Raw genomic sequence first — 27,345 nt, 5'->3', positions numbered from 1 at the left:
CTGGAAGTGGAGGGGTCAGCTAGGGCAGAGAGGAGAGGTCCCCTGGAATTAGCTCCATTTAGGAGGCGGCGGGCGTGGGGTTGCACTAGTAAAGACTAGGGTGTGCATAAGATGGACAGCCCGACATGGCATCTCAGTTTCTTTCACACGGATGCGGATGATGAAAGGGAAAGGGAACAAAGAGATAAAAGTTAATACGAAAGCGGTCACCAACAGACGACTTGACTGTTTAAAAAAGTAAGTGACTTGGTCTGAAGATGTAGCAACGTGGACGGAAACGTCAGGAGGAAAAGAGGGCCAAGACAATGTCTCATTCTGATACTGTCTTGTTCAGTTCATGATCCTAAAAGACAGGCAAGACAAGACAAGACAAGACACAACACGAGGTGGTAATTAATAGTAATGTCTCTCTATCTAAATCGAATGATGCTTCTTGAATATCAAAACTCCAAACTGATAGATACAAACCATCCGTGCATTGATCGAATACTACCTACGTAGTTGACTTAATTACTGATTACTGTGACGGCCCCCGCAAACAGAACGGTGATGCTACTTCCCAACCCCCCCCTTGCTTAAATCGATCACCTAGTAAATAAATGATTGCTGCGAGGAAAGAAAGATTTGTTGTTGATCTTCTTTTTCCGACTTTACCGTATCGAATCTATGTAATCACTAGCCGAGATGGAACTGATGCCCACAGATAGGTACATAAAATTGCTGTTGTAAATGATGAGGTTGTAATTATGGTGGATGCTATCACACCATATACACTCCCCTAAACCAATTACAGTATATATCAATTTAAGACTTTATCTTGGATACCAAATGCATTTTTTTTTGCATAGAGATGCTTTGCTTTACTTTTATACCTGCAATTAACTTCTGACTAGGACCCTGGTTCTTGGTTTCAATGATAGGCTCATATCATCATCATGGCGCATGCAAAGCATTCATCATGCTGACTGAATGGCTGTCATCTGTCAAACTTTGTTAATGCAACTGCAGTTGACTGATTGTATTCGATGATCTCCCATCTCGTTAAATTTCCACTCATTTACACAATCTTGGCTCGGCAGTGCCCATCATTATCAACTAATAGCCATGCCACAGGCGAAAAGGGGGCCGAGTGGGCGGATGACATCAACTTTAATTTACTGTTTCCGTGCCTGTGCCTGCATTTAATGGGGTTTCATTCATGATCCTTGTCGAATTCAGTCCGTCATTGAATCTGGTCATCTCGAGGCCTTGTTCTTTTGAGATTCTTTTTGGATTCGGAAACCAACATTAAACTACCAACATCTGTGTCGCGTGTTGGCTACCAACATACCTCCAGACGTTGGGTCCCAAACACAGCATTCAGTACATGACCAAAGGCATACGCCACCATTTAATGAGACCAGTGTCGGTGAAGTTGATTACTATTGCCATGTTCTCTTTTGACTCTTTATTCTTTTGGCTGATACTGCACTGACTGGCCTGACTCCACTTGTTGGGTTGAGATGAAACATCCCGTGAAGTCATCACGACCAAGGTTGATTGAGTGGGGGACGGAAAGAACATGTTGACAACCTAGTCACAAGACGATGGTGTTCAACCTAGGGGCTAACAGCGAATGACAATTAACTATGATTTGGAATTGTCTATGACTTGTTATCACTTGGTCAGTTGCAAAGCTTTGATCATCGTCTCGGATAAAACACCAGATACCTTATCTTCAGTTCAGGGTAGGTTCGTACCGCATGATGGTTACACGAGACTTCCGTATACCAGCGCATGTCATCTCCACTAAGCGGCTTGAACCGAGCTCGGTCATCCCGATAATGGTTGCTTTGCTATTTAAACATGAAACTAACCGTATTTCATCCAGGCATGCATACAAGGGTAGATTAGGTATTACATACGGATATAATATACAATAGGTGACAACCTGATCGCATAGAAGCACTTATGATACATGTAGTTGTACCGCAGTCATGACGAGTAAACCACGTGCGCAGCACCCAAAAATCGAGGAAAGCCCAAATCGGACTCAACACCACACCTGTTCATCTCACGATATCACAATAAATATTCGTGGAGAAAAAAGGGACAAAAAAATAAGTTGCATGCCCCGTACTGGAATCGAACCAGTGATCTTATCATTACTAGTGATACGCTTTACCACTGAGCCAACGGGGCTTCTTTGCGAACTCGTTAAAGACACCTTCGTAATTGGCAATCATAAAGATAGTAAGATGGTGAATGCAGTATCCAAGACAGCTTCTGGTTGAGTGTAAGTTCATAGAGAGTAACCACAAGCAGTCGCTATCAAGTTCACAATCTTGGTAGAAAGTGTAATTACTAGAGTATTTGTATTCTAAAATGTGCTAAAGTCCCTGAAGTTATTATAAATTTAGGATTCATATCTCGTTACTGTACCTAAAGTTGAGTGCCGTTCCATCCAGAAGGAAAAGGATGAATGTGTGCTGGTTTTGCAACGAGAAGATATACTGAGTTCACACCGAATATCACCAACCGCTTCTGACCGACGTAGTGTTATTCACATAATGCATCAACAGTTCATCACCGATAGTGCCCGCGCGAGTGACTGAGAAAATAGTCGAAATAAAAGTAGCTCCAGTGATTGGACATTCATTCAATTAGCTTTTGCTGCACTCTTGCGCTGATCGTGATGAACAGCCAGCTGGCTGTCACTGCCACCTCACTGCATGTCAACAGCACTGCAGCAACCATATATGCTTCGTCTTTGCTACCAGAAGAACAACAGAGCTTACTGGAAACATCTCTTGATTCTGTCAAAAAAGCATTGGATGGTTTTTTTTCTCAAGGAGATTTATTCCCTAGAATCTTATAGAAGGAATACCATTGCTACCTGCATACTCCCACCGCTGCGCTTGTGAGTTTACCACGATACCCGCCTATCTAGAGAAACAAATCTAACCTGAAAAACAGGTAGAGTTATTTTGGTCATCGAGAAACAAGTTCTCATAGAGATCGCTCGTTGTACCGTATCGCGAAAACACCAGGCCAAGCAGCAGTCATGACACACAACAGCACCGAAACTGTCAACCATATTCCATTTACCCGCGATGCTGCAGCTGGATTCATGCTCGGCGGTTTGGGTGGCATAATCGCCTTCTCCTTCTCATATATCCTCGTTTGTTTTGGCTTGAGCAGCCTGCGCGCTCGTCGACAGCGCCGGCGCGAGCAGCGACAGTTGATGGAACTCATACATATGATGGATTTATCGGAATCATAACATGGGACATCGCGATAGAGATCGCTCAGACACAAAGACAAAAAAGAATACAATTCAGCCATGTGATTACCAGGTTCGTTGGGCATTTAGGTGTATGATATTGGCCGAATATGGCCAGAAACCTTGGAAGAGGATATCTATGTCTTGTTAGACTTGAACACCCGTTGTATTATCGAGATGAACAATTTGAGAAGAGGAATTGGTATTTCGTCAAGGTATCCCACGGGTTCTGCGTAAGCTGTGCTGGAATTGCAACCCAATCTAACACGTCTGTCTAATTTCAAGAGAGAACTTCAACAGTAGCTGAACTGTTGCAATTTCACATCATAAGGACAACTGAGTACAGCATTTACGTGATTCACTTCTAATACTAGGACAATGTTGTCACAGCCTAGTGTTGCCCTAACGCTCAAGGGGCCAGCTGCTTACGGAGACTTCTACGCATGTGCATGGTCATATTCCTGGTAGAGTTGGCACCCAACTAAAGCAGAGCGGTCGAGAAGCCATCAACTCAGTTCGAACAAGAAGAACCTACGATTGTGTTGAAATTGACTGCTAGGCTAGCTTACAGGCATTTCGGTAGTTTCTTGACAACCCGCTAAGTACACGAATAGTTGAGCATCTCTTGATACTTGTCGTGGAAGATCACTCATGGTGTCGTGTATAGCCGAGGAAGTAAGATGAACTCCATCAGTTGTTGTCACTTCCCAGATGAGATAAGTTGACTCAGGCTGTCACAAATATTTTGGTAGTGATGATACCGATGTCATAGTCTTGAATGAGTAGATAAATAGAAAAAAATCCTATTTACAACACTAATAAATCCCATAGTAGAAACGCCAAAGCTAACCCCAACCATCGTCCAGTTTCTAAATAAATCCAAATTCTTGCTTGCGCATATTCTTGCGCCGTTACTCTAAATTTCATGGCACTTGTGTTGCGTTCATGAATCATATTCATCGTTTCCGTTCATTATAGTCATGTTGGCACAAGCTCAAACATTAACTTAGAATAGAAGCGGTTTTGCCAGAGCCAAAGGCGGCTGAGGGCACTGGCTTGGAAGCTTGGATCTCTGCTCGCTTTTCAGGGTTCTTGGTAGGGTCGTTGAGATCGTCACCATCGGCGCCAGGGTTGGCCATCTCGTACTCCAGGGTCTTGATGAACCAGTAGAAGCACACAGCGATCAGAGAACCGATACCGGGTCCAACCCAGTAGATCCAATGCTCCGTATCGAAGCTACCAGTGATAACACAGGGGCCGAAGCTGCGGGCAGGGTTGAGAGAACCTCCAGTGAACTGAACTCCGACCATCTCTGCAATGAAAAGAGCCAGACCAATACCGACGGGAGCAATGAAAGTAGCTCGGTGCTTCTCCTTGGCAAGCATGAAGATAGTAAAGACCAGTTCAGCAGTGAGGAGAGCCTCGATGAAGACACCCTGGACCAGAGATGCACCGCCACCAAGAGTGGTTCGGACATTGAATGTTTCAGGGAAGAGGTAGCGAACAACAACAGAGGCAAGCATAGACCCGAGGATTTGAGCGAGGAACAGAACGATGGCTCTTGTGATGCTGATGGCCTTGACCATCAGCATGGCCATGGTGACAGCAGGGTTGAACAGACCACCACTGATACGGAAGAAGACCCAGACATTAACCATGAGAGAGAAACCAAAGATGATAGAGATGTAGAGGAGTTTGGAAACGTTGAGGCTACCAGTGGATTCACCCGTGGTAGTCCTGTTGTTGGTATCAGCCTGGATATTGGCGACCTCTGTGCCAGCAAAGGCAAAGAAAAGGAACATAGTGGTGCCAATAAACTCCCCCACACCAGCAACGAAGTGATTCTTGAAATTTGAGTTCATCCATTGTGTCAATGGGAGGCGCATGATTTCAGACTTCTCCTGCCGGCTCAACTCGTTCCACTGAAGCTTGCCAGTGGTGATGTTGAAGCCGTTGAGAGTAGAGGTGCGTCGGAAAGCATAAGGTCGACCAGTGTAGCCTGCCTCTTCATCCACCATCCTGCGTCTATCATTGGGAGGTAGTCGAGGGTCGTCACTGCTGTAAAACTCCTCGTCTGAGTCAAGAGGGGGTGCTCGACGACGGTTCATATATGTAGGAGGTGGGTAAGGGCCCCTTCGAGTGTACCGATCACGGTCGTTGCGGCCTTCATTGCGGTAATAGCGTTCGTATTCACTCATAGGAGCGTAGTCGGCAGCTTGGTCAAAGTCATAATCTTCACGCTCACGTGTGCGTCGTCGAGCAGATTTTACTGAGCCGCTCGAATATTGGATTGGCTGCTCTGTACCATCTTGAGAGAAGCGAGTAGCCTTGGGAGTGACAAAGTTTCCGGTGCGAGAGCCGGGACGAGATCGCATGGCATCTTGGCTGACAGCAGGCTGAAGAGGCACGACGGTATCAGTCTCGGAGTTTCGGCCGTTGGGCGAGGCGAGGCTATCCCCATGAGTGATGATGGGTGTGATAGCTGGGTTGGAAGGTATGCTCTCGGCTTCTGGAGAGTTCTCCCGGATGTATGGAACCCTATCTTGGGTCGAAGAACTGGAGGCTTCGGCGGGAGGGCTAAAGGCAGGGTTGGCTCCGGCAGGCGTACTGCGAGCCGAGCGATTATTGAGTATGGATGAGGACATGTCGGGAGAAGAAGATGTGAGAGTTGATGCAATAGTAGGCAAAGGGTCAAGATACATTGAAAAGATTCAGATGAAAACTCAAAATGAGGTCCCCTCTCTTGTAGTCAGAGAAGTAGTGTGAGATGATTGAGATTGATTGTAGAGTGGTGGCTATTCGAAACAGTCGCTATGTCTAGATATTTATGCTGCTGAGACTTCTCACCTGCGAGACCAAATCCAGAGATCACCAGGGACCACCAAGGCCCACCAAGTGCTCTGTTACCCTGCCTCGACCATGATTCAATGAGGCTATCCTTGCTAATGACATCGTCGGGATGGCACTGATGGTGGGTATGTAAGTTGAGCACTGATAGACGATGAGGCATTGAGGACGAATAGAAACCGAACAAACTGAGACGAGCGGTGCAGAAGCCTCGACTTAGACAGACAGAAGAAAAAAGAAGACCAAAAGCTTGGATCTTGTGAAGGACATTGAAGGACTAGTTACATGGGAGGACCCTGGAAGCAAGTCAGCCGAATTGGCCAACGGGGAGGCCGGTAGTTGAGTCAAAACGAGAATGACGCACGGGGATCTCAACGATGGTGCCAGCGCGGACCAAGAATCCGGATCGTTACCAATGAAACAGTTCAATGTGAGGCTTGTCCGAGTGATCGGAGCCGGGATGATGGCTGTAGATGAGGCTGGCAACGTGGTCCACACGACTCGACATACGTAGGACGTGCATGCCAGCAACGTTTTTAGCCAGCGACTAGAAGGAGTTTGTTCAACGCAGAGGCCACAAACCGATGTTTCATATTACTAGGCTCTGCACTAAAGATGAAATCAGACGATCTTTCGCCTGCCTCGCCGTTTAGCCAGAACGGTAAGGGCTGAAGTTATTTCGGTATATCCGTTCCATATCAGAACCCGAGTCGGGATCTAATTTCCAGGGGACCTCGTGCCTGTATTAGTGTAAGGTACTCGCCGTTGAACGGGTTTACAGTGGCATGGATGGTCAAGGCGTCCTCGTGGGGGAGGCTGGACGGGCTGACGGGCAATCCGCCCTTTCCAATTGATTAAGGATTCCGTCGCGTTGTTTCAATGTAACGGTATCGAAGATCACTGGGAGGAGATGGTGGTATACATTCGTCATCATGTCCCGAGATAACCTCCCTGTTTGATGTAAGCCAGCGGCGCAGCAGAACGACAACTCAGCTCCTCAACTCCGGAAAGGAGGGAGGAGAATGACGCGATCCACCAGGGGATCAAACTTCAAACTTGGCAGTTCCATCAAAATGGCAGTGATGGGCAGCATGCGTCAAAAATCCATAACTACCAAGATTTTCTGGAAGCTTTTCTTTTCGAGGTGTGGGGTCCCAGCCCATAAGGAAGAGGCTGGTTGCCCTGGTTCAGCGGGGGTTGAGAACAACCAGAGGACCCTGCAAGTCGTAATTGCAACCAGGAACCTGGGGAAAGATCGTCGCTTGGGTGCAAAGACGAGAGGTCGGTACAGACTCACTAGAGCCCGAAGTTTGACGAGGAATTGCCGATGCCAGTTGAACAGATGAAGAATATTGATTATTTTATCGGACGATTCTGTAAAGTGATGGCATTGACTCCTTAGCGTTGATACTCCTTATTCTCGAAAAGAATAAAAAGCAAATAAACTGTTACCGGTATTTGAGACACGCCCAGGCCAGGTCAGGTCAAAGCTGAAGTTGGCCAGAGTCAGTGATTGAGAGTGAGAGTCAGTCCATAGGCGAGCTAAGCCAAATCGAGATCAGAACTCTGGAAAGGTGCTCAGAATAGAAACCACGTGACAGCGCGTCCATTCATCCAGTCACATCACATTTTCCATCCCCAGAAACAACCGCGAGCGCGCCTAATTGATTACCTACTAACTGTAGGGCTTGTATATTGCAGCGCTCAACAAGTCCTTCCAGTATTGATCTAAGCTAATTGCAGTGACTGCCACTGTCACTGTCACTGTCAGATATAATAGCTATCGAGCATGGATATCACACGTGGCTCGAGAAGAGCTCGTCATGTAGCTGCCACTCATGCAAACACAAATGCAAATGCTCATCCTCGTGCGCATGCAAACACAGCCTCGAGCCCGAGACCCCCTGAATCCGAGATAACCTCATCTCCAGCTCCCCGTTTTGCCGCCACTCCAAGCGGTCCTGCTACTAGGAGTAGGCCGCAGCTAAGCCAAGGAGCATCGCCAGCTGGCGCTTCCATGATAACTCCTGACGGACCTCCTCTACATCGAACACCTGATCAGCCACCTGACAGGCAAAGGCGTCGAGCACCACCTCAAAATCCATTTCGTCTTTATAGAAGAAGTAAGTTGAGTTCTTAAATCGAGTACTTTAATGATGTTGCCCTCTTTTCTACTGGTATTGCACTGTATTGCCGCCTTGCCAGTTGCAGGTAGTTGGTAGTTGGCGGGCAGTTGTTATCAAGTCATAGCAGCTGCCTGCACTTCGCACATCGTTCAAATGATAGAACTTTGTCCATTGTTCAATCCTTCAAGTTAGTCCACCTGACGCCGATTGCCAATTGCTGCTCGACCTGTGGGATCTTTGCTGCGCACTCCAACGCCATGTGAGCCCATCTTTTCCTTCTGCACTCTTGCATTCTCATCACACATGCATCCCTCACAACTGCAAAACTGCAAAACCCTGTCAAACATATACTCTACAACAATCTCTTCCTGTATTCATTTCTTTCAATACTATTTCTAGTGTGTTCTTTCGCAAGCGCACCTCTTCCCCCCTTGTACCCGAACATCTCAGCTGTTCCGCGAACGTGCCTCCCCAACAGAATCATTATTCTGCCTTCAACCATTCTTATATTCCTTATATTCGCAAAGGTCTCATGGATCGAACCCCTCTCGGTGAACTGCCTTTCAAGAAAAAGAACGGAGAATTGCTTCGCAAGCGCGTGCGAATTTTCAGACCGATCCCTTCTTACGAATACGAAGACACAGAGAACGATAATGCTGTTCTTCGAGCCGCGCAAGAGAACCTCATAATCGTCAAAGAGATGATGGCCGAGCGAGTGCGACTAGATGTTGACAACCTCATAGCAACACTTGCCGAAGGCCCGCAAATCAGCATGCCTCCTGTCGATTACGACGGCTCCAGCTCCGAGCCAGAACCTGATGACAGCATCCTCCAAGGCCGTGCCCGCCCAATGCCTGCACTAGCACAAGCAGCTGCCATAGCCGCTCAAGTTGATGATTCTTTTAACGGTAACCTTACTGCCGAGGAGGAAGATGCGGGAGTCGATCAGCAGACCGTTTCCGCAGAGGAATATGAAGACGATAATTCGGAAACCGAAGAGGAAGACGAGGACGACGAGGATGGTGACGAAGACCAAGCCCAAGAAATCGCTCCCCTTTTTGATCCTGCTACTGCTGGTCTTAAGGAAATCTCCAACCTCGCTCGCTTTACCGTCAGCAGCCACAAGCCTGGTAACGGGGTTGAAGAGCTCAAGAGTGACGACCTCAAGCAATTCTGGCAGTAGGTGCACCTGCAACCATTCAATTCCTTGCTTTACTAACACAACTTCAAGATCCGACGGCCCTCAGCCCCACAAGCTTACCATGTACTTTACCAAACGTGTTGGCATCCGCGACATTAGATTCTATGTCGACTACAATGAGGATGAATCTTACACACCGACAAAGGTCGTTTTCAAGGCCGGTACCAGCGAGAACAACCTCATCGAATTTGCTACCATGACCATGGAGAACCCCGTAGGCTGGCAGCAAGTCCCTATCGCTGGCGCTGGCGGTGATCCTGACGGCAACACTCTCGTCGCCTGGGTTGTGCAGATGCAGATCCTCGAGAATCACCAAAACGGCAAAGACACACACCTCCGTGGAATCAAGATTTACTCTTTCGACAATGACTCCGCCCTCGGCCCTGGTCGTGAGGGAAACCCTGTTGACGACGTCGTTGGACTAATGGACAATGCCACTGGCCGAGCCGATGTTGGTGCCACTCGTACCCAACAGAGAAACTTTGGTGCTTCCCATTTTGAACCTGGCGAGGGAGGTCTCTCTATCCCCAGCTTCATGCGCGAGGCCGAGATTCGATAAGGAAATGTCAGAACTAAAGGGGATTGCACAGAGAAAGCATTTAGTGGAGTTTGGAGTCGAGAAGATGTTTGTTGTTTGACACGATCTATGCCTAAGGAGGCTGGCTGCACTGGGTTCTATGGATTACGATGGCTTCACAGGCAGTCTCACCAGATGGCTGGAATAGATCGATGAGGGATGATACCGGGATTTGTATACAGTTCTAATCCTTACCAATATCACTAGACACGTAGCAGAATGGCGATGTCAATTATAGCGTTTTAGCGATATATTGCAACTAATGTCTCTCTGTACATAAGGAGTGCTGTGTGCACTGCCGGCGGTATGTCTTCTCGTCCCCAGCCCACTCCACCTCATATTAGCAGTTGAAGACATAACTAGTATTACACGCCGGCTCTAATACCAAAGCCTTGTTGATGATAATTTGTACAAGTGCGTCAGATTTTGAAAACTCTACCGCTTCTCAACCTCACTCGCCTCTCTCCTCTTTGCTCCTGTAGTTACCCACTGCTTATCAAACAACACGAGCAGGCATGTCTTCCATGTCATCCATAACACTGTCCGAGTCATCAGCAACGGAGAAATCGGCGGCAGTAGTAGATTTGAATCTGCTAGGTGTCTTTCGCTTGCGAGCCTTGGCCTCGTCGACCTCGGAGTTGTCATCTCCGGGGGCAGAAAGCTGTGCTTCTCCATCGTCCTCAATAGGGTCTCGAGAAAGAGCTGCGGCACGCCTTGTATTTCGTCTGGTTGACGTGGCTTTGACTGGTGTTGATCGAGCTGATGCCTTTCGAGGGGTCTTGGGCGCCTTTGCCTTGCCCATGCCTGTTCTCTTTGCGACCCGAGTAGCCTTGGGAGGTGCAGGCTCAAAGAATTCGGGAGTGTCAACTGGCTTGGCAATGGGCGCCTCTTCTTCTTCTATTTCTTCTTCTTCTTCTTCTTCTTCTTCTTCTTCTTCTTCGACAATAGGCGCAGGCTTTTCTTCGAGTTGCGTTGCCTCAACAGCCTCAACAGCCTCAACAGATTCAACAGGCCCCGCAGAGAGTGCTGGGTCAACCATTTCGGCGGGATCCATAGGTGCCAGGTCCGCAACTGGCGTTACCGAGTCCATCGATGCCATTGGAGCAGGGTCGAGATGTCCCATTGGAGCAATGGGCAGATCGGGTTGGATGTTCTCATTAGGAACCCCATATTCATCAATCTGTTGCTCATCGTCATTTTCGTCTTCGACACGTTCGGCACTGATGTTCTCGCCGTTGTGGGATGTGCCGTGGGTAGGCTGATTTATCGGGATCAAACTCATGAATTCCATTTCTGCAACATCGCCGTAGAGAGCATCATCGACGTTCGGGAGCTCGCCTGTTTGGCTGTACACGCCCATCAAATATGTTGCGCATTCACTTGGGTTCTTCTCTGCCTCGCCGGGAACTGTTTGTCTCAGGCGTTGCCACAAGAGCGATTGGGTAGGGCGATGCCAGCTGGCACGGAATTTCTTGTCGACAAGTCGCTGCCAAGGGATCTTGGAATCGGTTTGCGCCGTTGTGTTTTGAATAGCCATAACCATGCGGTAGCGTTCTTCTTCAGGCATGGCGGCGATTTGACGGCGAGCCTTCTCTAGGCGGAAAGAAATGGAGGAGTCAGGTGCATTAGACGCCAACTTGTCCTTGCCATGAGTCTTGATGTTCATGGCTCTCCATTTCGTGATACACTGAAGTCGACTACGAGTTCTGCCCATGCGCTTACTGATCTCCTGCCAGTCGATAAGGTCCATGTAGGGCCTGTCATTGTTCGGATCGATATGAGCTATCGATTCCATGACAATCTGGGTCAGACTGCGTTCTTCATGTTCGTCCCATGTATCCTTTCGCTGCGATTCTCCACAGACAATGTAGTTGCGCCAACGATCTCGAATATCTTCAGGGTGGCGGTTAATGATACCAGCAATTTTGGACCACTTCTTATCATGAACCTCCATAAGGTCACGAAGTTCCATGTCCTGCTCAGTGGTCCAGGTACCGCGAGCAACAAAGTTGTGGAATTTCTTTCGAGTGATGTTGATGATCTTTTGTCGGTGACGGTCAGGACAAGTTTGAAAGATTTGGGCCCAAAGATCCGCGTGCTCATCACTAGCGGTTGTGCCTCCAGGGGTATGAATCATCTCATTCAACTTATACTGTTCCATATTGTTGGCGGAACGATACGCCTCGACTGCTCGTGCGATACGACTAAGTTCCTCATCGCTGAACCGTCCCTTGGTATGACCATCCATTCGGCCACGGCGTTGTGGATTTTGGTCATCATCTGCATCCTGCATTAACTGAGACGGGGCATTACGGTTGGTGTCGGACTTTCTGCCTGATGCTTTCTTAGCACGCTTTCGAGCTGCTGGCGTCGTGGTAGAGGGCGATTGTGGCGGAGCGTATTCGTCCTGCTCAGGGGAGGGCGATTTCTCAAAGAATGTTGGCTTGGCCTTTTTCGCCTTGGCTGACCGCGATTTCTTTGCGTTTGTACTGGGTGGGTTCGGCGTTGGAACAGGGCTTCCTGGAAGATCGTACACATCATGAGTTGTGTTTGGGCGTTGCGCAGATGTGGGGACCTCCATCTCATCATGTTGTCCCGCTGAGTCCTGAGGGTTGATGTTGTTTTGCGCGTTGTGGACCTGCTCACCCCATGCTTGTCTAGTTTCCATCTCGATATCTTCCATTTGTGGGCCTTGCGGTCCATTGTATTGGAGGAACTCAGGTTGCTCAATGGCTTCGTTTTGGTTTCCTTGCGCAGCTGAAGCGTCCAACTCCATCTCGTCATAAGCGGCACTCCCTTCTCTGGATTGAGCATCACGCGTCTCGAGGCGTGCAGCACTTGGTGATCGTGGAGTATCCTCTGCAACATCATCGTAGATAGCACCTGGACGGGACACGTTCCTGGTGTGCAAGAATGATGCAGCTTGAGGATCATGGGTGTTCACTTCCTCCGATGCAGACTGGGCACCTTCTTGTGTTTCTGGCACTTTATCTTGGGATTCAGCGGCAGCTCCATCATCGCGAGATCTATGCTTCTTGCGCCGTTTTCCATCTGCAGAGTCGGAGGTTTTGCGCTTGCGTTTCGTTTGCGTAGCAGCATCGTCATCGTTAAGGTCGACAGCTGAAATTTGACCAGGCAGAGATTGATATGTGTTTGATGGAACGTCGTTGGCAAGGCTATCGGGGATCTCGGCCGGTTGAGCTGACTTTTTCTTGGACTTTCTATGTTTGTGTGAGGAATCCTCTCCAGTCGGTTGGGGCGATGCACTGTCGGTTGTGTCTTTTTGTTTGCGCTCCTTCTTCTCGCGCTTGTGCTTTCGTGATTGAGTGGAAGGTGGTTCCTCTGCCATAAATGCCTCAGGTGCCTTTTGGTCTAAAGACGCGCTGTTGATTTGCGACGAGTAAGGAGCTTGTGTCGCGTTGCTATCGAACATTTCGAGCACGCCAAAGTCTTGGTCATGGCCGCCGTCGTCTGAACCGGCGTGGGCGTCGTCTTCGTAGCTATCTAGCCCCCCGATACCATCAATTAGCTGGTCTTCGGCCTCCATGTCTTCGTGGGCCACCTTGGGTGACTGATATGACTCTTCACGAAGCTCGTTCTGGTGTTTGCTTCCGTGCTGCTGCTCGTTCTTGTGGCCTTGATCAGCTGCAGCGTTGTCGCCGTTGTTTTGCTTCTGTGGCGTGTTAGGCTGCGAGCCTGGTATCAAGGACAACAGAGTAGACGCGAGCCGGAAATCACGCCACTTGCTGTTACCAGTGCCGTTCGATGACATCGATGAGCTGCTTTGCGACGATGATTCCTATCTCATTCGAAGCACGCGGATGAAGACGTGTAGGGTAAGGTGAAATAGTAAGAAGGTGTGGGGCGTCACGAAAAAAACTGACAGCGTAGCTAACCTAGAGATGTCTGCTCGCGTTGTCGTGACAAGCTTTGTCCACGTGACCCACTCACGATCAGATCACCCCTTTCTATCACCCCGGAGGTAGGCAAGTGCAAGCCATTGTTTAGTAAACAGTGTTTACTAATAATACGAAAGGTCTGAACTGCATGCATGCACTTAATGTTGATTTCAGTATAGGTGGGTAAATATTGTTGATTAAGACAAAAAGAAAAACTAGAGTAGTACAGCTATGTTTAATGTTATTTCGACATGTGTCAAGGAAATCTATGTAAAAAGTCCGGTTGGCTGTTGTTGTACAGGTCACTTCATAAAGACCTAAAGTATCCATCTACCTCATCTCGCTCATAATATCTCTATGCCCTCAAATAAAACAATGAATGCAGTCGTTAATCATTGCGTGGCGGTCCCTCGTTTCCAGGAAACCACTGTTCGGGCTGTTCCTCCTCTCCTTCCTTCAACTTCATTATGATACCCTTTCGCGTTTGCTCGATCTCGTACTGACCGCCAAGAACCAAATCTTTGGTAACAAGCTCGCGGGTTCGGCCCAAACTCTCAATGGCGGCAATTCTCTCGATCGTGAGCTCCAGGTGTTTGTCAAAACCAGGCTCGGAACAAATCTCTCTAAACGCACGATGCATTGGTACGCTGCTCGCTCGAACATCTGCCTGACTCGTGATGCTGAAAAGGTTCAAGCTATCAAGGTCCCGAACAAAGTCGCATCTGGTCATGATTTGTTGAGCAATATGGAATTTGTACGTCGGGAGCTTATGACCTTCGATTGGGTCATATGTCTCGTGATTCGCCATATCGTCTTCTTTGTCAACCAAAGCCTTGGCCAGGCTCATGGCAGCAGCCTTGTAGTCAGTTAGCAAATTGTGTCCCAGAATAGTGATATCTGTTCCAACTTACAGCCCACTTTTGTTGATCCATGACATCGTCGTCCATCTCCTTACCAAGGATCCAACATTGGTTGAGAAACCACTTCTTTTCGATCTCCTTGATTATTTCACAAGTGGCAAGCATATCCTTACTCTTTGCTACTCTATTCAGAAAGCTCAAGCGTCCTCCAACCCTTTCGTAGACCTCTTCAAGAATGCCATGATCAATGGCCTCCTTCCAGTATTTCTGTCGATACCTCCGAAGAGCCGATATAGCCTGCTGTTTAGGTAGATCGGTAACAGGGAGAACTTCCATTCTGGTAGCCAGCTGTTTCAGACGTTCGTATACCCAGTAATCGTCCGAGTTGAAAACCATAGTAACAATATTGGCAGCAGCCCATTGCTCAGCTTTCTGCTGAAGTAGTTCAATCAGATCTCGTCCATCGTCATTATGGCGAAGAAGATGCATCTGGTTTACAATGACCACTAGAGGCTTGCCTCTTTCTTTCCGTTTCGTCATGGCCACCTTTTCCAGCTTGTTCAGAGCGCGTTCAATATCCAGTAGAGCCGTAGTTTCGCGAGGACCTCTTTCGCTGAAATACCCACCAATATAATCCTCGTGGTACTCGTAGTCAAGGGCTTTGCCAAGACGTATGCGGAAGATCTCAAGATCCGCGTGCGCCTCAAACATAGCAACACCATCGCCCTCGTTTTTTCGCATAGCATCGATCAGCATACTGCTTTTCCCACAGCCCTTCTCGCCTATCAGGAGGTGGTAGTGTCCTGCGACGCTTCCCATGACGATGGCGTCGACTCGTTCTTGTTCAGGGCGGAATATCCAGTGTTCGTTGCTACCACCAGGTTTGTGAGGAACATCTTTTCCAATTGCAGCCAAATCGAGCACAGGATCACCTGGCTCAAAAGCATGTGTCATTTTCTTAATCACGAGCCATTTATAAGACTTATGGTAGATATAACCTGCAGCAGCGAAGCCTAAGCCCAAAACCAGTATGGAAGCGAATGTTGTGGCGGCAGATTCTCCCATTTTAGCAAGAAGCGAAGGCTCTGATGAAGATCTGTGACCTTTTTGGTCCTCAGCATCATAGCTCCGAGTATCATCTACCAAAAACATTAGCAATGGCTCCGTGAATATAAATAAGATTTCCCTCCTGACTAAACACTATCTGTGGACATGTATTTCTTCAGGGAGCTGATCGCGTGCACAACGTTTGGGTGCTAGACCCCAATACCAGCAAAAAGCTATTTGCTCCATGGAAAGATGGAACAAGTCTTGCGCAGTTGTAATGCGAATGAGAAGTGTTGAACACGTACCTCTCTTTTTGTTAGATTGGGTTGAGAATCGGAGCTTGCCATTGCTGACTATGTCGAGGTTTCGGTTCGGGCTCCAATGCCGAACCTGAAGGCCAGCTGAGCGTGCCAAGTTCAATGAGCTGACAGGATGGTTGAGGCGACGCACCAGGCGTCCTGAATGCCGGAGGATCATTTGGTTGACTGGTGAAGCTTAGTAGAAGATAAACATTAGGACAACGACTCAATTGACGTGGAAGTTTAAAGTTATTCAAAGCTATGACGATGCCAAAGAACAAAGGAGAGAAGAATGAAAGGAAGGGAGTTGAAATCGAGTGGTTGCTTCGTGGCACCAAACAGAAACAGAAACAATCCGGGACCGGGCAGTTCAAGTCAAGTCAAGCTTGGCTTTGGTCCCGACTAAAAACAAAGTTAGTTTCGGTTCCTTGAGGTGTGCTGCGTCAGAACCACCCAGTGACAGTTAGCTGCCCTGAAACTGGCTGCGATTGGCCTTGGCACTTCAATTTAACCAGATCCTCGGCGACAGCTATGGAAGCTCCCCTGTAATTTCAGCGAGAGGGTCCGCTAATCTTGGCACTAGTCTAAAAATCGCTGTAATTTTAGTGGAAAATGCAGGAGGCCTCGTCAATTGAATGGAGACTCAGCAGGCCAGGGGTTCGAGATGCATGTCACCGCAGTTCTTGATTCCAAGATGACCGCATGAGCTGCAGTCAACAACATCGAGACTGTCATCTTAAAAAATAGACAATCCGCTTCTACTCAGAACGGATTTTAATTATCAACAAACTAGCACGTGATACGTGATACTTTCTTGAAGTCATCTCGATTCACAGAAGGAAGGCAAGACAGTGAATACCTGCCTCAAAAATAATTCCGATAATCACCTACAATGCAAAAAAGGGCAAACACCAAAACCGCAAAAGGGCACTGCTCATAGGTGCAGACGGCGTTTACAATGGCGAGGCTAACTCAAACGGCAAAATTGCACTGCTGCCTGCAAACTACAAACGCTCGGCCTAGGAACCGACTTTCTCTATCGCGCTTTGTCAACCGTCAACCTCAGTCGGGCTTTACAATCTAAACATCTCGGTTCCCGCACCATGCTTCCCTCACCTTATGAGACATAGGCCCTTGGTTATCAGCCAATACGAAACAATGCCGCCCTACGCTGCCGACCTCGAAACCTGGTGGTTAGGGAGTGGCTACGATTTCATCAAACACCTGATCGACACCGTGACCAACGGCCTCGACCCTCGGCAGTGTGGGTTTGCGCAAGAGATAAAAACACGACTGCTATCATTCGACAGCGATCCAGAGATCGCAGAACAAATCAAGAAAGATTGGCCAGCAATTCATGCGGCAAGAGGCGTCGACTACGATGCAAACAGTCGTAAATATGCCAAGTACGTCGCTTCCACCATCTTTCGGAAGCCCGAGAATGGAGGTGTCAATTTCGATCTCGCAATGAATGGTCTGGGCTACCTCGATGCAATAGAAATTCGCCGTCTTCGTATCCTCGAAGCTGTAGATGAGGCTATTCAAGCTGCTCCACCGCAGGAAGACCGGTCCCCAATGCTTCAAGAGATTGAACGGACGTCCACCACCAACTTCAAAAAATTGCATGCAGGGCTTAGGACATGCGTAAGATATGCGTTACCCCGTGAAAAACATATAACAGCTGACCATTTCAGATTCTTATCGAGGAGCTGACCAAAGATGTTAACCACAGAAAGGAGGCTGCTCAGATCATGGCACTACTCAACGCACTTGTGCCCTCAGCTGTATTTTTGAGGGACACAGATGATGTAGACCCAACTCCACATTCGTCAGGTGTCCGTGATAGTGTTCGATTCTCAGTTTTCGAACATCTTATTTCCAAGGATTGCTTCACACAGGAACGACAGGAGTTTATCCGGATGAAGCTGCGTTTCTGGTGTGATACCTCTAGTTATGTAGAGGTTAGAGACGTCATGTTGCGCTACTGTGAAGAGTTCAAGAAGGTGGAGGAGCTCTCCATGAGGCTTTTGAACAAACTTGAGAAAAGATCAGGTAACACGGTATCTTATCATGCGGTCACTGCCGGGTCTCCTATGAAATCTAGCGTAGACACATCATGCAACTCTGGTCCACAGGCCAGTTCTTCTCAGCTTGAGAGCACTATCCTTATCCCGAACACCTCACTAGAAAATCAAGGATCTGCAAAACAGCCACTCGCGACGCCTCAACTCCCTCTGGCTTTCCATCCCCTGCTGAGAGGCATGCCTGGGCGAGAACTTAGCCCTGCAAAGACAGACATTGCTCTGCTCGCTAGAGACATGAGCCAACCGCCTATTGCTTGTTATCCTGACGATCTGTCAAAAACCTTTTTTTACCAACACCCCCGCGCCAGGAAGCTCAAAATGTCTACACAAGAACAGTCGACCCTTGGTCTTCTCTTGCCTGCAGAACTCGTCGATCAGCGAGATTACTAGTACGATTTCGACAGCGAGTATGAGGCAGATGAGGATGTACGGCCGGCTTCTCCCAGTGCACAAGTCTCCGACAAGCTCAAAATGCACCACCCACCAGGCGCCTTGGACAAGATCGAAAGCAAAAAGTACCGTCAGCCTGGTCTGCCAGATAGCAAAAGATTGGAAGAAATGCATTTTCAACCACGAGACGAATGCATGGCCAATTCTAACAAAACTCAGTCAAGCCACGGAAAACGTCTACCGATGTTTACAGGCAACATCCCGCAATCTGAACCACTTGCAGGCGCAGATCATCAGAAGTTGAGCTTTGATGACAGCAACCATGAAGCCTCTCCTGCATCCCAGGCCCTTCAACAGAGTCCAGGACAGTCTATTGCGCAAGACACCGAAGAGCCGCACGTTCACCAAAAAGAGCCCGGGACAAAGGATCCCCCCCAACCAGCGTACCCGCTTGCGAAACCCCGGATCTCGCCCATGGAATACGCTCGTATGTACCTATTGGAGAAATCCAAGGCCTTTCGCGAAAACCGACAGTGCGAGCTTCCGAGACCTGACATGCAGTGGTATTGGACCCCTGGATACAAGAAGTTTATCATTATTCCTCGAATACCCAAGATAATTCGACGCGATCTGGTTTCTGAAGATGCCTATTCTGTTCCTAATTTAGATGTGCAAGAGTTTAACAAAGGACAAACATCAAAAACAATTTCACAAGGAGAGGACCTCATCGGGCTCATGCGTCTATCGCTACACCTCGGGAAGGATCCTGTTCTCCTTCCTGTTTTCCCGGAAAATCCAGATCCCAAGGGGAGTGGTGATGAAATTCCTTATCAAGGATCCAGTAGAACGACGGAAGCCCCCAATTCTATTGACGTGTACCAAGGAAAGAATCTATTAATGCCACACCGAGGTAATCTCCACTACCACCATAGGAACTCAGTGTTTACCGCTCAGCACTGACAGAGACAGGACCGGCTGGAGGCAGAGTCGAAGATTGGCGGCCAATAGGTGAACATGAAACGGAAGTAAACGATGAGGGATCGGACGCCACGACGCCAGTTGATGTTGGTAGCAATGAGAATACAATATCTCAGTCGAAAAGGGCCACAGGAGGAGATACGCCTGCGCCTAGAACCCAGGCATCTAACATTCACGATGAGCGTCGTAGCCATATAATTGCAGAAGAGCTCGGCGAATGTTCTTCAGGATCACGCAAGAGCTTTGAAACAGTAGCCCGGAAAGAGTTTTCAGACCAAGTAGATGTGAAGGTTGAGGACGATGCCGAAAACCTCACACTCTCAAGACAACTTTCACGCGTCTGCGCAAAGGATATGTCAGTTTTGGAATTTGCCACGCCAAGAAAAAAGGGTAAGACAATGGAGCACACTTTAAGCCAGTTGAATACTATCTTTGGCCATAGTCCGCTTGCTCGCTTCCCCATAGTAGTCGAGCCGACTGACCGATTGACGCCAGGGACTCTCGCAAAGCGTGTCGTTGACAGTTCTGGTGGCCAGCTCCTCTCTGAGGATATTCGGCAAGCTCAGCTGATCCCAAGTCCCAGCGATAAGCCCCTTCAGGGGTTGAAGGCAGACTTGTGGGATATCGATGCAGAATCGATGTTGTCTGAACTCAAACCAGAGCCGCTGCAGATTAACCGGCAGAGACCACGCGCGAATACGGACGATGATCGAAGATGGTCGAGAATGTTTAATGAGCTGAATGCCGATGTTCCATCCTCGCTTGGGATGATTGGAATCAAGACCTCACTCGATCCTCATAAATCCATGGACCATGAATTTGCTGTTGCCGATGATGATGACGACGACGACGACAATACGGTAACGGAAGGTGATCGTACGCCACGCGCTTCGGGGGCCATGATACAGAACGTTGTAAACGCAACCCCAGTGCTCAGAGGTCTTCAGAGGTCCGCTTCGACAATCATCACTCCCACACAGCCCAGCAGAAAACTCCATCACCAAGCTTCATACAATTTGGATAATGTAGAGCATTCCGGATTCACGCCTGAACATCGCCGGGAAAGTATCACCCAAGGAACATTTCCGAGATCAGGCGTAATGCTCAATCTCCACGACACTCAAGCACGTCTCGGATATCCCCTTCGGGGCCCCGAGGAAAGCCAGCTCAGTAGAAGCTTGGACGACACAACCCCAAAGGCCAAACATTTCAACGGTATGTCTGAAACAGACCGACACAAGCAGAATTCGGTCAAAGAGTGGGTGAAATCTATCGCGATGACACCGCGAAGACACAAGATTGTGTCGCATGCCAGGACCGAAGACAAAAAGGAGACTTATACATCAGGCGCTCAGATAGCCTCGTATGATACGTTGGATCAACAGAATGCCCAATCTCTTCTGATAACCTCTACACGAGATTTCTCTCAATCTCAAAAGCTCCAAAAGCAGCGGCTGAAGCCAAGAGATACTCCTAGCAGCACGCACCCTTTTCCGAAACAAGAGTTTGATACACAAGGTCGAGCTCAATCACCATTTCCTCCTGCAGGAGAGCAAAATCTTTCTCGTCGCAGAACGCCGTCCCCAACAGAACAACGCACCATTTCCGTTCCGTGGACGCCTTCTTCAGGAATCGGTAGCGTTCTCCGCAGGCGGGTGCGTTCTGGTTACAGCACACCGGGAACACCACGAACACCACGAACACCACGAACACCACGAACACCACGAACACCACGAACACCGGCTTCCCCTCAGTTAGCCTGGCGGCCGTTTGATAACGACCAGCCCGAACCACCTTGCGTTTCACCTTGGTCTTCGAACAACCATGAAATCAAGCGGGACAGGGAGAAGCGAATAGCTTTCTTCCGTGAAAAGGCAGAACTTGAGTTCGAGGAAAAGCAATCTCCCAAGAAACCGAGTCGTAAGAGCTCTTTTGGGAGCACTATTCTTGGAGACCGCACAAATCGAGATAATCCAGCCTTGGAAAATCGCATGAGTAATGAAAGTCTTGTTACCTGGAGGAACTTCATCCAGGACGCCCCCGAGCCACTCTTTTCGTCTCCCCCGCCACCTGTACCACCACTTCCCACCGAGTCTCAGTTGACCCTTGCCCTCGGCCAACTTCAACAAGCGTAGACACCATCCAGGGCTGCTGCAAGTGCTGAGACTCTCCCCGTTACTTCTTTCCGGGCTAGGAAGCCTCAAGGACTCAAGGTTGATACGGACTGGGCGCGTAAAGCAGACCAAGATGGAGCACGAACACCGAGTCGAAACGCAGGAATGAAATCTGTTAGTGGAAGCAGCAGCAGAACTGCACTCCGTTTAGATGGCAGGTAGATGGGTCTTGGATGAGCAGCGGCGGAAGAAGAGCACTAAGGCAGGGGACGGGATGACGAGGTCATATCGCGACGCAAAAAGCCATGAAGTCGTATTTTGAGAGCTTGTTGTCTACATGTCTCAGGGTCCAGATATTTTGTACATAGGCTACAAAAGTGACATCTCAATCACATTGTGAAGGTGCTTTACGCATTTGAGAACATCTGTATGTAGCTACCACGGTCACTCACCGACTTGAGTCGAATCCAGTACAGAGAAGCCAAGACTTTACGAAATCAAAATGTTTTTCATAAAGTCTGAATCAAACTCTAGTGCCACACAACCAAGGGTGGAAGGAAATACACGAGTCACTTCAGATAGCTCAATGCAACATCAAACGAAGGATCCGAAAGAATGGGACCTGTTGTAATCAATTGCGTAGCCAAGTTGCCAAGAGTTTTTATCGCTGTGATTGAGACACGTTTCTCACCATGACACAATCAGCATGTAACTTGCAGGGTCTTTGTTATCATGAGCTTCATCAAACACCATTCCCATGAGCACATGTTGCACACTGGACCACATTAACCATCTTTTTCTGATTGAGAACCAAGTCGTACCATGCATGAATCACAGCGGTACTGCAGAACATGGAAAGCACGCTAGAGATCACATCCATCATGCCTGGATAGGAAGAAAAAAAAGGCTTGAGACAAGCAGTGTTGCAACACGTACGTTCGTTCACATTGGTGCAGCCACGCTATACCACACCAGGGATGAGACTCGTTCGCTTCATCTCGGCATAACACACACAGCATGGAGGGTTCCCCTATGCCAGTGGTTTATCAGAGAGTGCCCAATCTCTTTGCCAATTGAGGATACGGAATACTATCGAGGACATGGGGCACAAAGGTAGTTAGGTCGTTCGCTTGATAGGAGACCCGTGACGACGCACGAGACTTGGACTCGAGCGACGTCGAATCACCTGCAGGCAGAGGGAACCCAAATCTACGAGATCCCCTTTTGGAGAAGCCCTCTGGACCAGTCAATTAACGTCTGAAGATTTAAATTACAAGCTGGTGACCAAATGCCGAGCGAGTCAAGAAGCCGAATTCCGGGGAGGTGTGGCGTAGTAGGACAGGACAGGGCAGGGGTGTTCTTCTAGACATTTGAGGCCAAGAAGAATAAAAAGGTTATTGCCAAGGTAACTATTTGATTATCAAAACGTAAATTATACTAAAGGGTCATCGCGTAAGGTTGGGTGATGTCGATTGAGTGGGATAGTACAGCGCTACAGCTGGTAGGGTGGTATTTCCCATTGCAGTCTCCATTGCTCATCTTGATAATGGCGTCGTCTTGTGATGAAGCCATCCACACATATCAAAGGATTGACACACCGCTCCCCACGAAGCCCCCCACTTGTCGTCCGCCCATCACTCTTCTGTTTCTCTCATCAACAAACACCATGGCACGATTTTGTTTTTCGAACAATAACCAGCCCCGCCTTCAAATGGGTATCCGTCGATCATCCCCAGCCTGTGCGTCTGGGGTATGAGATGACTATCAATTGATTACTTCTCGATCCTGAAAAGTAAATATCTCACCTCGGGTTTCGGTTAATGCCCGAGACGCCTTATCTCTATTTCAGATTTATTCGAATATAGCCTGTAGTGTTCGTGTTTTCGGACCGTCGGGATCGGTCCTGACACGACGCGCGCTGAAAACAACACAGAGGTTATTAAACACCTTCGTTTTGATGCAATATGCGCCAAGTCGGCTATTGCAGTCCTGCTGAGAGAAAGGGTCCTATCAATCCGCCAAAGTGTTGTTGATATGCCTCAAAAAGTAGGATTGGACTATTTGCTCCGGTCATGGTCAATTTAGGGTGACCCAGTAAAACCGCCAACGCCCGGTCGAATCTTCTTTCGAACGTTGGATGTTCCAGCATGAGGCCGACACATTCCAGGATATCCATCACCTCCTGAATATACCAGTCGTGGAGTGAGTATAACGATCTCCCCACAACAAAAGCCTTGCAGGCTTAGCTCTTCTCCAACATCTACAGCATGCAAGTGGTGGTTGGTGCATTGAAAATCATAGTCCGTGCATGCCATGTATGTCGGTTTTGTTAATCCCGAGCAACGTTTTACCTTGCTTTAACTTGGGTTGACCCTGAGTTCTTGCCCAGAAAAGGTGAGCCTAATATCAGAGACTACAGCAGGCGATGCCCAAAACCGTCGACGAAATTTGCAAAAGAATTGCAAAGGAATCTGCCCTTACCCGCTAGCAAACCGTAGCAATTTACTCATGTGGTCAGCCAGCAGTGGAGGATCTCCGAGTTCATGCTTCGAATCGACGCCATGTCGAACCAAAGCTGTGATTTTGCATCTGAGAGGGCCGCTCATCTCCATGTCCCTATTCTAATCGAAGACTGGCTCACCGCACATCTCAACTTAGGGCCTAGTTCGATTCATGGCGATCGTTACCGGCCCGATAACGGGAGATCTGCTAGCGACTATGTGACCTGAAAACCTCCTTCTAGGGGGATTCTATGCGCACGGGCTCAAGACAGGAGAGCTTCATGTGGGCTTTAATTCCGTGACAAAATGCGTGACGGCGTGTGGCACAGACCCGTCGGTACGTACAGCCTGGTGGTCATTAATCGCCAAACGAAATAGCTCTGTCAGTTGACGATAGCTGGACCCTGCGTGATAAACGGCGAGCATAATCTTGAGCTCAGCCTGACCCGCCTCCAGGTGTTCTAGCCCACTCGACCCGCGCGCTTGCTGACGACTAGGCAATAAGAATCCCCAGTTCAGGTGGTCTAGTGGTATTTTAGTAAGGCCAGCAGGGTACGTGGAGTTATTGCTACATATATGTTCTCTGGCTGGGTACCGAGATCCAGGTTTTTGATGGTAGGAGGGATCGCCAGGGTCCTCACGATAGACTCGTCTAGGTACGAGATATACTGCACGACAGCACAGTAGTACCCGGTCCAGACTAAGACAGGTGCAATACAACTTCATGTGTGTCAATGCTGCAGGTCCGCTCGTCTACGTCCATGCGAAGAATTCGACTCCAGCTCTTTGTTGTCCTCCAAAATAGATTCGTGAGCTGTAAACACAATCACCTTGCACCAAGAACAGCAGCTGAGCTGGTATCAGGGGTACCAGAATCAACAAGAACATACTGCTTGTGCCTGTACTGTGGAAGCCTTTGGCTTAGCGTGATAAAGTCGGTCAAGTCCTTTATTTAGAGCCAACAGATGGCGTTAACAATGACGTCTATTATGCCAGATGCGCACGTTTTCAATTTGTGCTAACGATTTGGTTGGTCCCATCCATCTGTCCAGCTGCTTGGACTAGGGAAAAGACGGGAATCAGTCAGCGGACCGCGTCTCAGCCGGCGCACCGTCGAACTCAATTGTTGGGCATCGTCAAATATCACATTGCGCCGTGTACCGGGCGGTGTAAAAACAGACGAATGTTATCGACGGTATGCGTCAGGCAAGAATGCAATATGTCTCTCCAGAGACAACTCAATGAAGTATTGCTACGTATCAGCAATACAGTCAGGTCTCCCACAGTTGTTTAGCTCAGACAGGCTAATCCAGAAAGGGAATGACAACGACATCCTAAATATGAATGGCGTCGCATACACTCGCAATGCTTTATCGAGATACTTGTTGACGCGGATACCGAAACTGTTAGTTTGCAATTAAACGCTTGACGATCTCCTGAGGGCTGGCCGAGACATGCTGCGTGTATAGATTAAATTGGCGACGAAACTGTGGTGGCTTCAAACGAATCGCCAAACGATACGTGGAATAGTAACAACAAGCGACGCAAAGGCTTACTCATTTAGGTAAGCCGAGTCATGTACACTCACGCAAGAAAGGGTCAAGGCGCTTCCAATCGACCGAAGAAGGATCAACAAAGTGCTCAACTGATCGAAGCATCGCCCAAACATACTCTAGAAGTTTAGGAAACGCAAGTCAGAGGACAGCACGAGCACTAGGAGTTTCAACAAACTGAAGGCGGGCGCAGGTTGAGTAAAAACTCATCTCACCCATAATATATTCAGGGGCTTGGCTAATTCCTGTACCGTCTAATAAACACAAGCCGATATTATCAGTGACTTGACATGTCAGCTTTCACTAGCTGCAAAAGAATCATCGTTTCCGTATGTCCCGCTGCTTTCGAATTGATACCTGATAATTCGTCTTGCTCGAGGCTAAGCCTTACGTACGAGCTGGTGTTGGGGGCAAGGTTGGTGGCCAGATTTTACTCTCTCGAGTTGTCAAAAGCCATCGATGATAGCCTTTCGAATATAGGACAGTCGTGATAAGCTAGATTCATGAGAGTGATCGCGGCCGACTATGGTAACAACGTTCTAGCAAATACGTATGTCGAACAGGGGTCAAGGTGAATCCATTCCTGATGATCGACCAACCTAGACAGGCATTGTCTCAGAGGAAGCATGCTTTGGTCACCAAAAGGTCCGTGAGCAGGCGGCTGGCTGCGGAGGATGTGAGCTGGGCTGGCCATATCCCTACCCGTTCGGCTACAGAGCACGTACCACAACATAGAGAGGCACAGTCCCTTCGCAAAAAAGCAAAACAGATTGCAAAGGCTGTCGAATATGGCATCAATATATCCGTAGAATAGTCCAGATTTTCCTCATTGATAGAGTCAGTGGTTTTTTGTGTGTAATTTGTGATCGAACTTACCGCCAACTCTGTTTCGAGCTCAACCCGTCAATAGAGTACTATAGCTGCCCAAGCATTGCCTTTCTGTCCCAGAGCTCAGAATACCTACCTATTCAATTGATTCTAGGCCGTCGATTTCCAGCATCCAGAATGGCGCACGCGCTAGCAGCGCATTGCAGTAGTTCAATGCATCTATGATACTGGGTGATGCCAACATGGAAATACCATGTCAATCAGCTTGCTCCGGATGGGAAAGGAGCTTTGGAGGTTCGCCAGGTGCGGACATACCATTCACAGTAGTGTCTCCGCTACTGTATGTAGGCAAATTTATGCTAACGATAAATGGGTGAGTCAAATGTGGCAGTCAGGGATGCTGCTGTAGAGATTCTGCAAGACACAAGGCCGATGCATTGGGCTGGCGGTCTGGATCAACAAACCCAGGCAGACCAAGCTGTGACCTATTTTTGTCAGCAGCGGGCGTCATAACTAGTAAGCATATCTGCGGATATTACTGTGTCAATCAATCCAAAATATTCAAATAGTGATTTTGGTTGTAGAAATGCTTGATGCGAGAGCTGACTTGCCTAAGCTTCAGTATAATCCCCGAGGTTGGTAGGTACTCTCACAGTGGGGGTACCTACTAGGTAGGTAGGGGCTGTGTGGGTGAGAGAGTACCTTCCCTCAACACAACCTACCACGAAGAAGGATAGGACGGCAGGTGCTTTTCCATGCCTGCCTCATAAGACACTGAT

The 27,345-nt window shown here is 48.4% G+C and overlaps 5 protein-coding genes and 1 non-coding gene across 6 annotated transcripts; 2 read left to right on the top strand and 4 right to left on the bottom strand.

The window, feature by feature from the left end:
• Nucleotides 1–2,109: 2,109 nt before the first annotated feature.
• On the bottom strand, nt 2,110–2,181 carry EDB82DRAFT_t252. The gene has a single exon. It is a non-coding gene; the product is annotated as a tRNA-Thr (tRNA).
• A 1,854-nt stretch (nt 2,182–4,035) lies between these two features.
• Nucleotides 4,036–5,993, bottom strand: EDB82DRAFT_517182 (aquaporin-like protein). The gene has a single exon (XM_025725195.2). The coding sequence runs from the start codon at nt 5,962–5,964 to the stop codon at nt 4,264–4,266; it is 1,701 nt and encodes a 566-aa protein (XP_025593818.2). The 5' UTR covers nt 5,965–5,993; the 3' UTR covers nt 4,036–4,263.
• A 1,905-nt stretch (nt 5,994–7,898) lies between these two features.
• Nucleotides 7,899–9,995, top strand: EDB82DRAFT_481109 (anaphase-promoting complex, subunit 10-domain-containing protein; the record flags this gene model as incomplete). Its single annotated transcript, XM_025725193.2, has 4 exons — nt 7,899–8,232; nt 8,428–8,494; nt 8,635–9,414; nt 9,467–9,995. The coding sequence occupies 4 exons, from the start codon at nt 7,899–7,901 to the stop codon at nt 9,993–9,995; spliced, it is 1,710 nt and encodes a 569-aa protein (XP_025593816.2).
• A 254-nt stretch (nt 9,996–10,249) lies between these two features.
• EDB82DRAFT_452979 (uncharacterized protein) lies at nt 10,250–16,296 on the bottom strand (the record flags this gene model as incomplete). Its single annotated transcript, XM_065607825.1, has 4 exons — nt 10,250–13,795; nt 14,341–14,768; nt 14,824–15,911; nt 16,119–16,296. The coding sequence occupies 4 exons, from the start codon at nt 16,294–16,296 to the stop codon at nt 10,510–10,512; spliced, it is 4,980 nt and encodes a 1,659-aa protein (XP_065463523.1). The 3' UTR covers nt 10,250–10,509.
• Nucleotides 16,297–17,276: 980 nt separating this feature from the next.
• Nucleotides 17,277–22,315, top strand: EDB82DRAFT_548585 (uncharacterized protein; the record flags this gene model as incomplete). Its single annotated transcript, XM_065609526.1, has 8 exons — nt 17,277–17,762; nt 17,813–18,537; nt 18,607–19,502; nt 19,619–19,960; nt 20,066–21,668; nt 21,717–21,902; nt 22,087–22,115; nt 22,263–22,315. The coding sequence occupies 8 exons, from the start codon at nt 17,277–17,279 to the stop codon at nt 22,313–22,315; spliced, it is 4,320 nt and encodes a 1,439-aa protein (XP_065463522.1).
• Nucleotides 22,316–23,765: 1,450 nt separating this feature from the next.
• On the bottom strand, nt 23,766–25,073 carry EDB82DRAFT_481105 (uncharacterized protein; the record flags this gene model as incomplete). The annotated part of the gene is made up of 4 exons (XM_065608153.1): nt 23,766–23,944; nt 24,036–24,084; nt 24,531–24,853; nt 25,016–25,073. 4 exons carry the CDS (start codon nt 25,071–25,073, stop codon nt 23,766–23,768), a joined length of 609 nt encoding a protein of 202 aa, XP_065463521.1.
• Nucleotides 25,074–27,345: the final 2,272 nt, after the last annotated feature.

Source organism: Fusarium venenatum, assembly GCF_020744135.1.
Source record: "Fusarium venenatum strain MPI-CAGE-CH-0201 chromosome Unknown EDB82scaffold_4, whole genome shotgun sequence".
Lineage (NCBI taxonomy): Eukaryota > Fungi > Ascomycota > Sordariomycetes > Hypocreales > Nectriaceae > Fusarium > Fusarium venenatum.
The sequence above is the reverse complement of the archived record's forward strand: the minus strand, read 5'-3'. Positions and strand labels throughout refer to the sequence as shown.

Coding starts and splice junctions, on each gene's coding strand:
- EDB82DRAFT_517182 (XM_025725195.2), bottom strand. CDS start 5,964: ATGTATCTTGACCCTTTGCCTACTATTGCATCAACTCTCACATCTTCT.